Consider the following 13,174-nt stretch of genomic DNA (forward strand, 5'->3'; position numbering starts at 1 on the left):
TCTTGTTCTCCACCACCGGCGTCAGGGAAGATCTCTACGTCATCGGTGGCCGGTTCGGTGGCTCAGACGCCAGCAAGGTGAAGACACAAAAGGGAGTGCTTGTGTTAAGCCCTCTCACCGGCTCGTGGTGGAAGGCGACACCCATGCAAGAGCCTCTCGGTTCTATTCCATAGAATCACATGGCTTCATGTTCATACTAGCGAAGCTCACTCTATCGTTTTGTAGAATGGCAAGAATCATTGAAGCGAGGCTTCATATATTGGCATTCTGGTGCCCGACCTCATATGTTGGCATTTTGGGGACCGAATGGCAAAAATAAACTGCACTTTAATTTGATTTGGGAATGCAGTCATTTTGGTTGCATTTTGATTACTTGTATGACATAAGCTCAGCTTTGGGTCTGTGATTGGTTACTTGTATGACATAAACTCGGCCTGCACAGGAGGGCACAGTTCAAGTGTTTTTTTAAGCCGAATGCCTGCATTGGCGTTCAGCCGCGGAGACGTGAGTCCATCGTGTTTCTACAGATAAAGACGCAGGCTGGTGTAAGCTAGGCGGAGGGGAGACCAGCAACCAATCACGCGTTATGTGACTAAAGAAAACTGTATTAGATAACTGCTGCAGTGAGCAGGGCCAATGTTGACATAGTTTTAAGACATGTTTGGTTCGTGGCTAATTGTGCCACACTTTGCCTAAGGTTAGTCGCTCGAATTGAAGAACTAACCTTAGGCAGAAAAGTTAGGCAAAGTGTGGCAAGTTAGGCACCGATCCAAACATGCTCTTACAATGTTGTCATAGAATTATTGGAACCAGAGCATAGGAACCTCAGTGAGCCTCAGTGATTCCAGATTTGAGTGAGCCTAGAGCATAGGAACCTCAACAAGCATACACACGATGCCCTGAGAGCCATGGCTGCCCTCAGCATGCTTTGGGCCACTGGCCCACAACTGTCGTCAGAAGATAACTCAATGACTTTCGGATTTGAGATTTATCTGTACCACAAGTATATTGACGAACTTAACATAATTTACCATTCAGGCAGATTTGACAGAGCCCTGTATTGTAATCCAAATAAATGCAACTAGACAACTAGTGCATCTGCATCAGGCATGATTTTTGTAGCGCCATTTCATAACCTGACGTTCAAGGCTACCCCTTCCTTCATGCACCAAGCAACAGATGCAGCAGTAGCAATAACATCTCAAAGAAAGTTGTAACATACCATTGCAGTTTAAACATTCAGAAACAAGCATTTAATTGGAAACACCTTTGACATGAAAGTCCGGATTCAGTCGAGAAAGTACAACAAAGATCTCCATTCTGTCTTTTCCTAGCTCCTCCACTAAGTAAAATAATATAAAAAAGAGTATGACTGTTTTACCTGGATGCAAGCATACAGGATCACTCCTCCATAGCATCACCGCCCTCAGTGACCTCAACCTTCTGCTTGAGATGTGTGATCTTTGCGGACAACACCTCTGAAAAGAACAGGATCATGCATTTACTTTATATATTATTCAATATGCCATATCATGTATAACATTCGTTAGCATGGAACTCACCAGTCTGCCCCTTGGTGAAGCTATATCCCTTTGAACTAACATAAGTTCTGGGATTCGGCAACTGGTGGTTTCTCAAGTATTCTGTCTTCCCCTGGTAATGTAGGAATATGTCAGCAGAGCACTTTAAAAGGTTGTATTTCATGTTTTTTCAATTTTCTCAAAGGCATCCATGGAAAATAGTAGGATGCAGAGTACAGTTTACTCAAATGAGCATTAGTGGAAATTAGTGATCAGAATTCAGTAGTGTAAATCAAACCATGTGCAAGTGTGACATATACCAAATCAAGTTCGATAAATATAATGATGTGTAGATAATTTGAAAGTTCATTCTCTAATAAGCAAACAATACATCTGGTAGCATCAGTTCTTGTTCTACATTTGCTTGAAAAGTTTGCTTGGGTCTCTCTGTTTGTGTTGTGAGGTTAACCTATGTCCCCTCTAAATTTTTGTATACGCTTGTTACTTTGGTTCCATTGTAATGGATCTGGGACAGAGTTTGGCCCTGGAACTACAAAATAAAAACATAAAACACGTACCTTGGTTATCACGCAGACATCCACATTGCTTCCACTACCCAAGTCATTGAAGATACCTGCACATATTGCTTCTGACACCAGTTGTATTCCCTCTTCCCTCTAGAATATATAAAGAAATTTAATATCAAACTTTTATAAATCAAAACAAACACCATCAAATGTAAGTTCAGTCACCACAGAAGACAATACTGTATTGCTAACATAGGTAAATGCAGGAACTACTGCTCTGGTCCACTTACAGTGAGGCCCTCTTTATACTTCGATTCAAACACTGACATTGCAGCAAGGGATCCAGAACCCATCGTGGCAAAAGGAAGAGTATCAGTGGAGCCGTGTGGATAAACCTGCACATCCAAAGTTAATGCAGCTACCCTAAATTACAGTTACATCAAGTAACAAATAGGTATACTCAGTTACTAACAGTGTGAAGATGCGGTCCAGTACAATCCACTCCACCAAGAACAAGGGCAGCACTGACATGGCCTTGATACCTAAACATAATGGCATAAGCAGGTCAGACGTTGACACGATGACAAAGAGTTGTAAACGTGCCTATGAAGGGAACTCACCTAAAGAGATGTGACTTCAGCAGTGTAAGAGCAGTTACGACTCTAGATTCGCGACCCGTTGCGTAACGGTGCAGCTGTAGCTGCGAGCTGACCATGTCTGAAGTGAAGGAAGGAAATGTCAGTAAGGAATTCAACGGGAAAAACAGAAGACTGAAACAACAGTAAGATTTCATTGGTGTGGTCATCTACCTGTAACAGCCTCAGTGTCAGCAGCAGTTCCTGCTCCACAACAATAAATGTTTGGCGCCATAAAGTGGATCTTCTCACAATTCTTATCAGCAACTATAGGCCCCTCAGTTGCTCTTGTGTCTGCCCCAAGAACAACCCCATCCTATATAAAAGCATGGTTTAGTCAAATGGTAACCTCAATGGATATGGCATATGAAACAATCTCCGTTCAATCGTGATGCAAGGTCTTTCATGTATTAGCATTGAATAAGAGCACCAGTGTATATACTAATTTTTTTATATAAAGTTATGACAAAATTGCTATCATCCATTGGATTTATTCAATCACAAGTTGATGCAAATCAGGATCAGAAATAATTGTCAGATAATCATTTTCATAGTATTTTTCACTGGGATTAAGGAATATTATGTACACATTTTCCCCTTGGATAATACAACAGAAACCATTTTTCACCTAAACAGTCGTTTAGCCCGTTTAAACACTATGTAAACGCTACACGGTAGTATGTTGTTTCGTCTAATTGCCCGTTTAGCCCGTTTAATTGTCCATGTAGCCCATTTAATGGTCTGTTTAGCCCAAATTATGGCTAAACGGTAGGTGACCAACTGTTTACCGTTTAACGTTCAGGAAAACACTAATGGAAACCAACATAACAAAAAGATGGGGTTTTCACCACTAGGATGGTAGTTTGCGCTGAACATTTTCCCAGTTTGTACCATTAGCACAAACAACAATGCGTCATTGCGCGAGAGGAAGTTAAACAAGCAATTGATATCAGAAAGTTTTCCAATGTTTAGTTGAGATGCTTGCCACCCTAAAGAGATTTCCAAACCTAACTAACATTAAGAAACAACAGCACTAGGCTGATGCCTACAAAATTCACAAACACAGTAAAATTGTCGAAGATCTAGAGATATTTCATCTATTACAAATGGCACACATAGTAAAAATTGTTAAATAATTGTTAAGGTGCAATTAGTATCATACTATCATCCATTGGATTGGACGAAAGAATGTGGGTTTGGACCCCTACGAGGGTGGTTTCCACTTTCCACAGAACATTTCACTGATTTGCATCATATAGCACAATGTAAGCACATGCAACAGGTTGCCACGTTGGTACGCATGAGGTTGACATCGGACAGACTTCTTTTCTAGGTTCCATCGATCTGCTTGGCAGTTGGCACCCTAAAAAGCAGTTTGTAAACCTAAAAAACATGAACAAACGGCAGCACAAAGTTCAAGCCGCCCAAATTCGCAGAAACGGGTACCACTGGACCAGCAGAAGACATACATTGTAATTACCGGATAACGAAAAGGCGACGCAACAAGTGTAGGCGGTCGCACCTGAAAGACGAGGCCGACGATGGTTGTTCCGGTCTTCCTGAATCCCGGGAGTTTGAGCCCGTTCTTCTCCAGCATACTGTTGCGGCGGCACAGGTCGAAGCTGAACCCGCCCTTGGCCGGGAGATCCATTGAGCACGTCATCCTTCCTGCACCAACGCAAAGGCACCGCGACAGGTCAAGAACACGGCGAATCGCCACGGGAAGGAGCGAAGCGGGATGTATATACTCGTAATCGGGTGAGATCCGAACAAAAGTCGCTTGGATTAGGGTTCTGGGGGTACCTGGTGATGCTTCGTCGCGGGTAGAGCTGGGGTAGGCGAGGGGATGTCAATTGCGTCGTTGGATGCCGATCAGAAAAAGTTAGCGTATTTGGTTTTATGAACTAACGTGTCATTTCGTTGCCACGAGAGTTAAAATAGTGAATCTGCACTTTATAAAGACAACATCAACAACCACACAAAGTAAACTTAAAAGAATATATGATGTAGCCAACAAACATCCAATTGATAGGTCCAACCAAACACATTCATAAATCAATCACAACTGCAGAGCTAGTTACTATTAAATTCATGATGACTACACACTACATGTGCCGCCCCCATAGCCGCAACGGATTGTAATGCAAAAACACACTGCATCAATTAAAAAACAAAAATCGTTCTACATCCAGTTGTTACAAGACATTGGTGAAACCGTTGACGGAAAGAAAGAGCTATTCTCGATGACAAACCAGAGAACACCATAACATGTCCTGAAAATCAAACGAGCCAATTAATATAAGATTAAATACCAGAGATAAACAAAAGACACCAAAGAGAGCATACTAACAAGAATATTTTAGCAATCGAGGCTTCACCTATACAAAAAAACAAACAAACAAACAAGTAATGTGGCCAACCATAAATATCTCATAAGCCTATCGCCAAAACTTCTTAGAGGTACAATACCAGTTGGCACATGTGATATGGTCATCTTCTGGCACAAAGTTGGTGCATGGTAACCTATTTGTTGTATAGATGACAGGACACAACATGACTAAAACAACAAATCACCAAAATTGACGTAGTTCATAAGTGCATACTCCTCCAACACTTCGAACAATGGAAGAGTAATAAGTCCCTCCCACTAATTATAAAATGCAATGAAGGGGTTGAATAATTTTGTCACCTTCGAACACAGGCCTGGCACATCAAAAAGTCGAGCCTGCTGTGAGAGTGACTACAACAGTAAGATGCAGGGTAACTACGCAAGAGCATAACCTTCTCATGGCGAGTCCACCGAGAACCTTATAGCAGACGACTCAGCCTGCGCAATAGCACAGAGTCCATGGTTGTTCACCTCTGCATACAGCTCAACGCCACCCTGTTCAACGGATTCTTGTGCACTGGAGTTATCACCTTGAGCAATGAGTGGAGTTATCGAACGAGATTTTATTTCAGACTGCAATGATTGTTTTACACCAAAAGTTGAGGACGCCAATAAAACAGCTAGTAATCTTGAGAACCTTACCCGTCCTATGCACCGGCCGACCCATGGACAGTGATGATCAAACCGCTCCACATAGTTATTGCAAAACAGACAACTTCGTTAATGCTCAATTTCATCAATTTTGTAGAGTTTTTATCACACCAACAAACATTATAACACTCGGCGCTTGTAATTCTGATAATAAAACTCCTCCGCCATACAGCATGGAAACTATATGGTAGTCTTAGAAAACCTTTTCCGAACGTGCATAATCATCCAAAACCTTACACATGCACAAGACAAGACTGTCATGGAATTGTACCTAAAGCTCCTAGTTCTAAAAATAACAGACTTGACCTAAACCACATACAAATGATCTCACGGTTACTTGCTATGAATATAGAAACTACAGTAAATTTCGGATCATTTGAATGAGTCCCCTCTAGCTTCCATGAGCTATAGTTAATCAAACTATACACTTTTGACACTATAAGCACGTCAGTTACAACAAACAGATTGGCTGCCAGAGGAACAGTGAATTGTGAAAAGAAGAGCAAATGTAAGCTAAATGGCAAGCATCAACAAAGAAGCCACAAATCTACACGATAGGAGGGTTCATCACATCCGGCAAAGATTATCGCTCCAAAAGATGCATATCATTTTCATGCAAAAGTAATGCCCTGCAGAAATTACCTGAGTCAAACAAAAAATGTTGTCAATAAACAGAAGCACATCTTGTCCTTCAGCATCACGAAAATGTTTAGCAACAGTCAAACCAGTCAATCCAACACGAGCACCCGGGGGCACATTCATCTGCCCATAAACAAGAGCACACTTTCTTCACTCTGCCACAAAAGCCAAAATATGAGAAAGGGGTCAGCCCTGATATGCTAAGTTCACAATGAAATTACGACATCACAAGAATTACTTGCTTGTCACCTAGCTTAATGACAACACTTTCAATAATTTCCCTGTACAGATCATTACCTTCACGGGTACGTTCTCCAACGCCAGCAAATACAGAGAAAGCGACCTACATAGAAACAAAGAAGCTATCACAATTAGCATATCCAACAAGAAACTGAGCCAAATTGACTGTCTTATGATTAGATTCATAAAAGGTCATGGCATTCTTTCTGGCTTCTTCTGCCCTGAGGCACAGGGCTAATTTCTTCTTCCTTCCTCTACATGTTTCAGTATTTGGCTTTGGTGGCAGAACAATAATTATTAACTATTACCCTTATCTTTAGTCATCCACCTTCTCTTGTAGAAGAGTTCATCATGTGAAGAAAAGCCTGCATTTTGGATCAAAGAATAATTTAAATAAACACCCATAAGGAATTAAATCTGATGTGTCAAACACAAAAAAACCGACATGTATCATCATATGCCTGAGTATCATGCTACATTGATTAGGGCAAAGAAATATTGTAGACCTCACTTTGAATATACGTAGTTGGAGGATCTAAAAAACTCCCCGGCCTAAATACCTACAAAAGAAACCTCATGTAACTATAGATCTTAGCTTTACTTACTGATATGATAACCAACAGTAATATATGTGGTTGTAAAAAGGAGAGCAGTCGAGTCTTACTAAATTCTCCACAAAAAGTAGAACACAAAATCCTATTAGGCTACCAAAGAGAAGGCTCGTACAGAAAAGACCACAGTTGGCACAGAGAACAACTTAAGAAGAGTATAAACACCAAGACAATCAACACAGTGCAGTAATAGAAATAATAGAAAAGGACACTGTTCTAAAAGATTACTAAAGAAGAGTAGAGAAGTTTAAAAAACATTCATTATAGTAACTACAGTATTCAAATTCATTACCACAGCTGCTGAAGAAGATGTATATTAGCCGACCGTTATCCTGTTCCATTCCTCCCAAACTTTTAGAACACTGCCTAGATGTAGTATGAACCAAGCACTAAACAACAATACTAATTATAATCTACACTAAATAATATAGGCAAATAGTAATATGCTATCTGGAGACTAAGACTTCACCCCTAACAATCCTAAAAATTGAATAAAGCACGCATTATATTAGTAGAGAAATGTTTGGGAAGAATGGTGCCAAACATCTTTATGGTGCCCAACATAAAAATTGAACCTTTATGGCTGCATTATAATAGTAGAGAAATGTGGTCAAAACTTAGAAAGTCGTGTGCTCTAATACATAGTTTATAATAGGCTACTCTTTTTTGTGGGAAGCACACAGAATAAAGCATGCCTCATACTCTAATGATGGATTATATAAGCACCCTATATTTGCACACAACGATTTATCAAGGGAGATGCTTTCTATAGTACTCGATGAGAAGCACCAGGAGCTGAAGCAGTAAAACAATGCAGAGGAGGTGGCAAGAAAATAGTTTTAGCTTTCCGATAGCAACACTGAACTAAGCAAAAGCTTCAACCTAAAAGAACTCTAGCAACATTTGCATAATTCATTTATGTCAAGATATACAAAAGTCGAGTGGGCAAACTATATAAGGCTGCTTACTTATCTTGTCTCATCTAGATGACATCATGATCTGTCACTGATTAACGATGCTCTTGCCTGTTCTAGTCTTCCTCATTGGCAATCCTCACCAAGCAGTGCTGCCCTCGTGTTGTCTCCTGCTTGATCTGGCCTTCCCCCTCACTGTAGTCCTGTGATGCGCCCTTCTGTCCTCCAATCTTCGTGTCTCCACTGGTAAAACAAAACTGGGAAGGAAGACAACCCAAAACCCATGATAAATATGTCAGTCCAGGATCCATTAAGTCTGTGCATCCTAGGAGTAAGTGTGACGATCATCAATAGATCTTAATAACATGGGTTTGGGTTGTAAGTTGGAACTGGAACTAGAGCTAAGCCGGTGTCCAAAATTACCTCCGGACTTCATCCCATCCAGGACGTCTCTCAGGCCTCGGATCATCTGAACACAAACAAATTCACAGAGCTAGAAACAACTGCACCTAGAGGGTATCTATACGCCTGAAGAATGTGGGGGTGGATAGACAAATTCAGGAGTGAAGCTTGTGACCTCTTCACCGCCAAGCGCGAGCGTCACCGGCCTGCTCTCGCCGCTGAACTGGTCCACCATGCTGAGTTGCGGCAGAGAGGGAAACCACTATGAGCTAGACTGAGACCACCGAATTACCTGGACTCGATCCGACTCAAAGTCTGGAGCTGTGCAGCACGCGTCTTCAGTGCACGCGCCGAACAGCAATGCTATGGCGTCTGGGAACTCCACCACGCACCTGTGCACGAAGTAGCCGTTCGCGCGGCGGCACACGTAGTTGAACTGCACCAGGTCAAACTCATTAATATGGTGGGGGAAAGCTGATAACTCCTTCAAACCAATCATCAAATGTGCAATCTTTCCTCATATTTATAAGTGGGGGAAGATGTCATGGAAGAAGCATGAGTTGGAAACCATGTTGAATGGGGAGGCGGAGGTAAAGGGAGCAGAATAATAAAGGGGAGGTAAAGGGATCCGGCCGCACCCATTGTCTCAGGAAGGCACAATCAAATTGACCAAAGCCTAATCCTCACACATTTTGATCATCCAATGTCTTCACAAGTCACCATATCAAGAGATCAAAGGACAACCAAAACAAGCTACACAAAAGGAGATAATAAAGTGGAACATCAGAGCTATCGTAAGCATGAATTTGAAGTTGCCAAATTGGAGCAAAAGAAATAAATTCCATACGTTGTGTTTGTCCTCCAGCTTGGCGCCCATGTCACTGTAGTTGCACATGGTAGAATGTGGTTCAGAGCTCCGCCCCGAAGCAAAAGATCTGGTGCGAGCGCGAAGCGAGCATTCCATTTCCAGCAACGCTGAGCACGACCCGCGAGTGGTGCCCGACCACCAGGCCGCACGGCACCACCGACAACCTGTCCTCTGGTCGGACACGCTGCTGCGCGGGGCCCACCGCAGCCCCTTGCCTCGGCGCCGCCCCAGCTGCACGCAACTCCAGCCACGCATAAACTCGGTCGCCCTCGCACGCGTCGCCACCCTCCCTCCATTCCATCGTCTTCGTTTCCACTCCCCACGTTCCCCGCCTGCTTCCTCCAGGCCCCGGCCAGATCTGCGCGCCCGCGGGGAAGAGGACCTCCTCTCCTCCTCCTCCCTTGGCTCGCGCTCTAGTCGAGGAGGCAGAGGCCGGTGTCGACAGACAGGGAGGTAGGTAGCAGCTTGCGGTTGCGGGAGGGAAGCTGCGTGTGCTAGGCTGCCATGGCGGTGGAGAAGACGCTGCCCAGCGCGAGTGCGGGGAGGACCGTGTGTGAATCATCAAGGCCCCTTAGTGATGTTTTGGTAATTAATGACAACTATTTGTGGAATAACAGTTCTTAGAGAAATAAGAATACAGGTTGGACCACAAAGAACAGAAAATCTTGGAAACTTATAAGCATTGGTTGTGGATCAAGTGAAGGCAAAGGTATAACATAGGTTTTTGTTTTTTGCCGGTCTCCAGGAGTTTAGAGAAGACATTTGACCGATTAGTAGGCTAGATGGCCGTACTATTAAGAGGGGTCAATGACTTTGGTCTGTGTAAAACTTAGTGCCTCATAGAGCATCAAGTGGTTGTATTTGCATGAGGTCTAACAGCGCTTCCGGTTTCGAGAGTTAAAAAATCTTTTCGAAAGCGTGTTTGTAAAGTTGCTAAGTCATGGGGTTGGCGGACCGTCCGGGCCAAGTGGCCGGACCGTCCGCGATCTATCCAGAGGGGTCCGAAGTATGTTCACTTCGGACTGGTCCTGTATGTGCGGACCGTCCGGGCCTTGGGGCCGGACCGTCCGCAGTCCTGACCAGAGAGGGTCACCCTCAGCACAGTCCCTGTATAATTGTGCGGACTATCCGGCCGGGGTCGACGGACCGTCCGCAAGTGCTAAATGAGTTTGGGCAGGGACTGTGTGTTTTTGGGCGCTTCCCGGACAGTACTAACTCCCAGGTCGCGGACCGTCCGGCCTTGTATGTCGGACAGTCCGCGTGTGTTAGCTCATCGTGGTCAGAGCTCTGGTGCTCCATGTTGCCAGGTCTCGGACGGTCTGGCCAAGGTTGGCGGACTGTCCGGACTTCGCTTTTTCTGACAGCTCTGACATATTTCAAACGGGAAATCTAGTTGTTACTTGTACGACGGACCGTCCGGCCTAAGGGCGCGGACCGTCCATGTGTGCGCAGAAGATGTGCTAGTTGCACATAACTGTTAGAAATGTGAAGTGGGCTATAAATAGAAGGGGGGCTCATGTGTGAGGGCTCTCTTGGCCATTCCTTGCACACATTGAGCTCATTTGTGATCCTCCCACTCATTATCTCACACTCCTTGCTTGAGATTGCATTCTAGTGAGAGATTGAGAGCTCCTAGTGCATTTGCATCCATTGGTGATTCTTGAGGCACTAGGTGGTACACCGGGCAAGCGTCATCGGCTTGTTACTCTTGGAGGTTGTCGCCTCCTAGACGGCTCGGGTGTTGTCTCCGTCGATCTCTCCAAGAAGATTGTGGAGGAGTCGCGGTGTCGATTGTGAGGGGTTCGCGCCTACCTCACCGGAGCGGCAAAGGCAACGCTAGTGGAAACGAGGTATTGAGAGATTTCTTGTCCACTTGGCTCAAAGATCAAGCCATGTCTTGATAGAGGAGCAAGTGAGAGCTTGAAGTCCACCTCAACGTGGATTAGGGGTGATCGGCAAATCACCGATACCACGGGATAAAATCCGATGTCTTTCTCTTCTCGCATTACTTATTACCGTGCAAGTAATTAGTATTTCATGAATTGTCTTTCTTGTATACAATTACCATAGTTGTTTCTCATAGATTGCTTACTTGTTGTCACTAGAGAATTTATACCTCTTTTCATATTGATTAAATTCCTCTAATGTTTTTGATTTTAGTCAAAACCGTCTATTCACCCCCCTCTAGTCGGTGTCCTAGATCCTACAATTGGTATCGGAGACGAGGACTCCATTGTTTGTGGATCTAATCATCCCGGAGTTGGACAAAATGGCTAGTAACAACAATGTGCACATTGGGAAGCCACCGCATTTTGATGGGAATAACTATGACAATTGGAAAATAAGAATGTCAATGCATCTTAGAGCGATGGGTGGAAAATTTTGGCCAATTGTCAAGGATGGGTTTGTTGTGTTGAAACAAGATGAGCCATCGGCTAGTGACAATGAAACATTCTTACAAATGATCAAACCATGAATGTATTCTATGATGCTCTTGACATAAATGAATTCAACTGTATCAAGAATCTCACAACTGCTCATGAGATTTGAATTAAGCTAATGGAAATTCATGAAGGAACTACAATTGTGAAGAGCGCAAAGCTATATGTGTGCAAAGGAAAATTTGAGCAATTCATTATGAAAGAAGATGAAAGTGTATTCGATATGTTCAACCGGTTAAATGAGATAGTGAATGAGCTCAAGGGACTTGGTTTTGATGTACCAGATGTGGATTTCACTCATAAGTTCCTTAGATCCCTTCCGGAGAAGTATGAGACTATTGTGACCATGCTAGTAAGAAGTGATTTATCTACAACTTCTCCAACCGAAGTATTGGGAGAAATTCTTGCTCAAGATATATTCAAGGAATCTCAAGCCAATGTTATAAGTTTGGCAAAGAAAGTGAAGAATGAATCAATCGCTCTTAAAGCTAAAGCTTCTAAGGCAATTGAAAAAGAAGATAGTGATGATGAAGAAGATGAAAGTGAGAGTGATGGAGATATGACTCTATTTGTAGAAAAATTAAACAAATTCATGAAGAGGAAGAGGGGTCAGCCTAGAAGAGGCCAAACATCAAGAAGAAATGCTTTCAATGATAGAAAGTGTTTTGAGTGTGGGGAACCCGGTCACATAGCCATGAATTGACCTAACAAGAAGAAGGGCAAAGATGGAGATGATAAGAAGAAGAAGAAATTCTACAATAAGAAGAAAGATGGCAAAGCCTACCTAGTTGAATGGGATTCGATGCTAGATCGGATGATGATGATGATGACATCTCATCCAAGCTTAATGTCGTAATTGCCATCAAGGAAGCCCCTTCACTTTTCTCATCCCCTCTGTTAGGGGCCTTCGTCTTCCGAAGGTCCTCAAAAACATGATTTAATAATGTTTCTGGAGTATAATACATGAACAGGCACCTTCGGACTCAGATCAGAACCACAGCGCGAAGAAGCACAAAGAATACGAAAGATGGCGCAGAGCCGAAGCTATGCGCATGGGAGCTTCGACATGATAGCAGAAAAGGGAACCGACTTAAAAGGGAAAAGACTATTTAGACCTCAATGGATCACTATAGAGTCATTAGCAAATGTAAAGGGCATGGGTGTAATTTTATATGAGTCGCGTCCCGTGCCTATAAATAGATGAACAGTGCTCCCGTACTATTCACGCTGACTGGGCATTTGCTTTTGCGTCACGCTTGTACCCTTACCTTCTTTTAAGCCGAAGGTACATTTGTAACTTGATATCATTTCTATTTTTCTATGATAATAAAATAGAA

General features: G+C 43.1%; 1 protein-coding gene across 2 annotated transcripts; it reads right to left on the reverse strand.

The window, feature by feature from the left end:
- Nucleotides 1–962: 962 nt before the first annotated feature.
- On the reverse strand, nucleotides 963–4,627 carry LOC100216834 (uncharacterized). Of its 2 annotated transcripts, none has more exons than NM_001143228.1 (9): nucleotides 4,431–4,471; nucleotides 4,205–4,350; nucleotides 2,857–2,998; nucleotides 2,668–2,764; nucleotides 2,520–2,589; nucleotides 2,338–2,442; nucleotides 2,099–2,197; nucleotides 1,563–1,653; nucleotides 963–1,478 (listed from the first exon to the last, which is right to left on the reverse strand). In NM_001143228.1, the coding sequence occupies exons 2-9, from the start codon at nucleotides 4,343–4,345 to the stop codon at nucleotides 1,402–1,404; spliced, it is 822 nt and encodes a 273-aa protein (NP_001136700.1). In that variant the 5' UTR covers nucleotides 4,346–4,350; nucleotides 4,431–4,471; the 3' UTR covers nucleotides 963–1,401. The 2 variants fall into 2 exon arrangements, with proteins under 2 accessions (NP_001136700.1, XP_008650983.1); XM_008652761.3 differs by lacking the exon at nucleotides 4,431–4,471 and adding an exon at nucleotides 4,486–4,627 and having other exon boundaries at nucleotides 1,195–1,478.
- Nucleotides 4,628–13,174: the final 8,547 nt, after the last annotated feature.

The sequence above is a fragment of the Zea mays genome, chromosome 7 (assembly GCF_902167145.1).
Source record: "Zea mays cultivar B73 chromosome 7, Zm-B73-REFERENCE-NAM-5.0, whole genome shotgun sequence".
Classification (NCBI taxonomy): Eukaryota; Viridiplantae; Streptophyta; class Magnoliopsida; order Poales; family Poaceae; genus Zea; species Zea mays.

Bases quoted from the DNA above. Each gene is read 5' to 3' on its own strand.
- LOC100216834 (NM_001143228.1), bottom strand. From the start codon at position 4,345: ATGACGTGCTCAATGGATCTCCCGGCCAAGGGCGGGTTCAGCTTCGAC. The intron at 2,443-2,519 runs GTTAGTAACTGA...TTGGATGTGCAG, and splicing joins CTGGACCGCATCTTCACACT to GTTTATCCACACGGCTCCAC. The intron at 2,198-2,337 runs GTAAGTGGACCA...TATATATTCTAG, and splicing joins AGTATAAAGAGGGCCTCACT to AGGGAAGAGGGAATACAACT.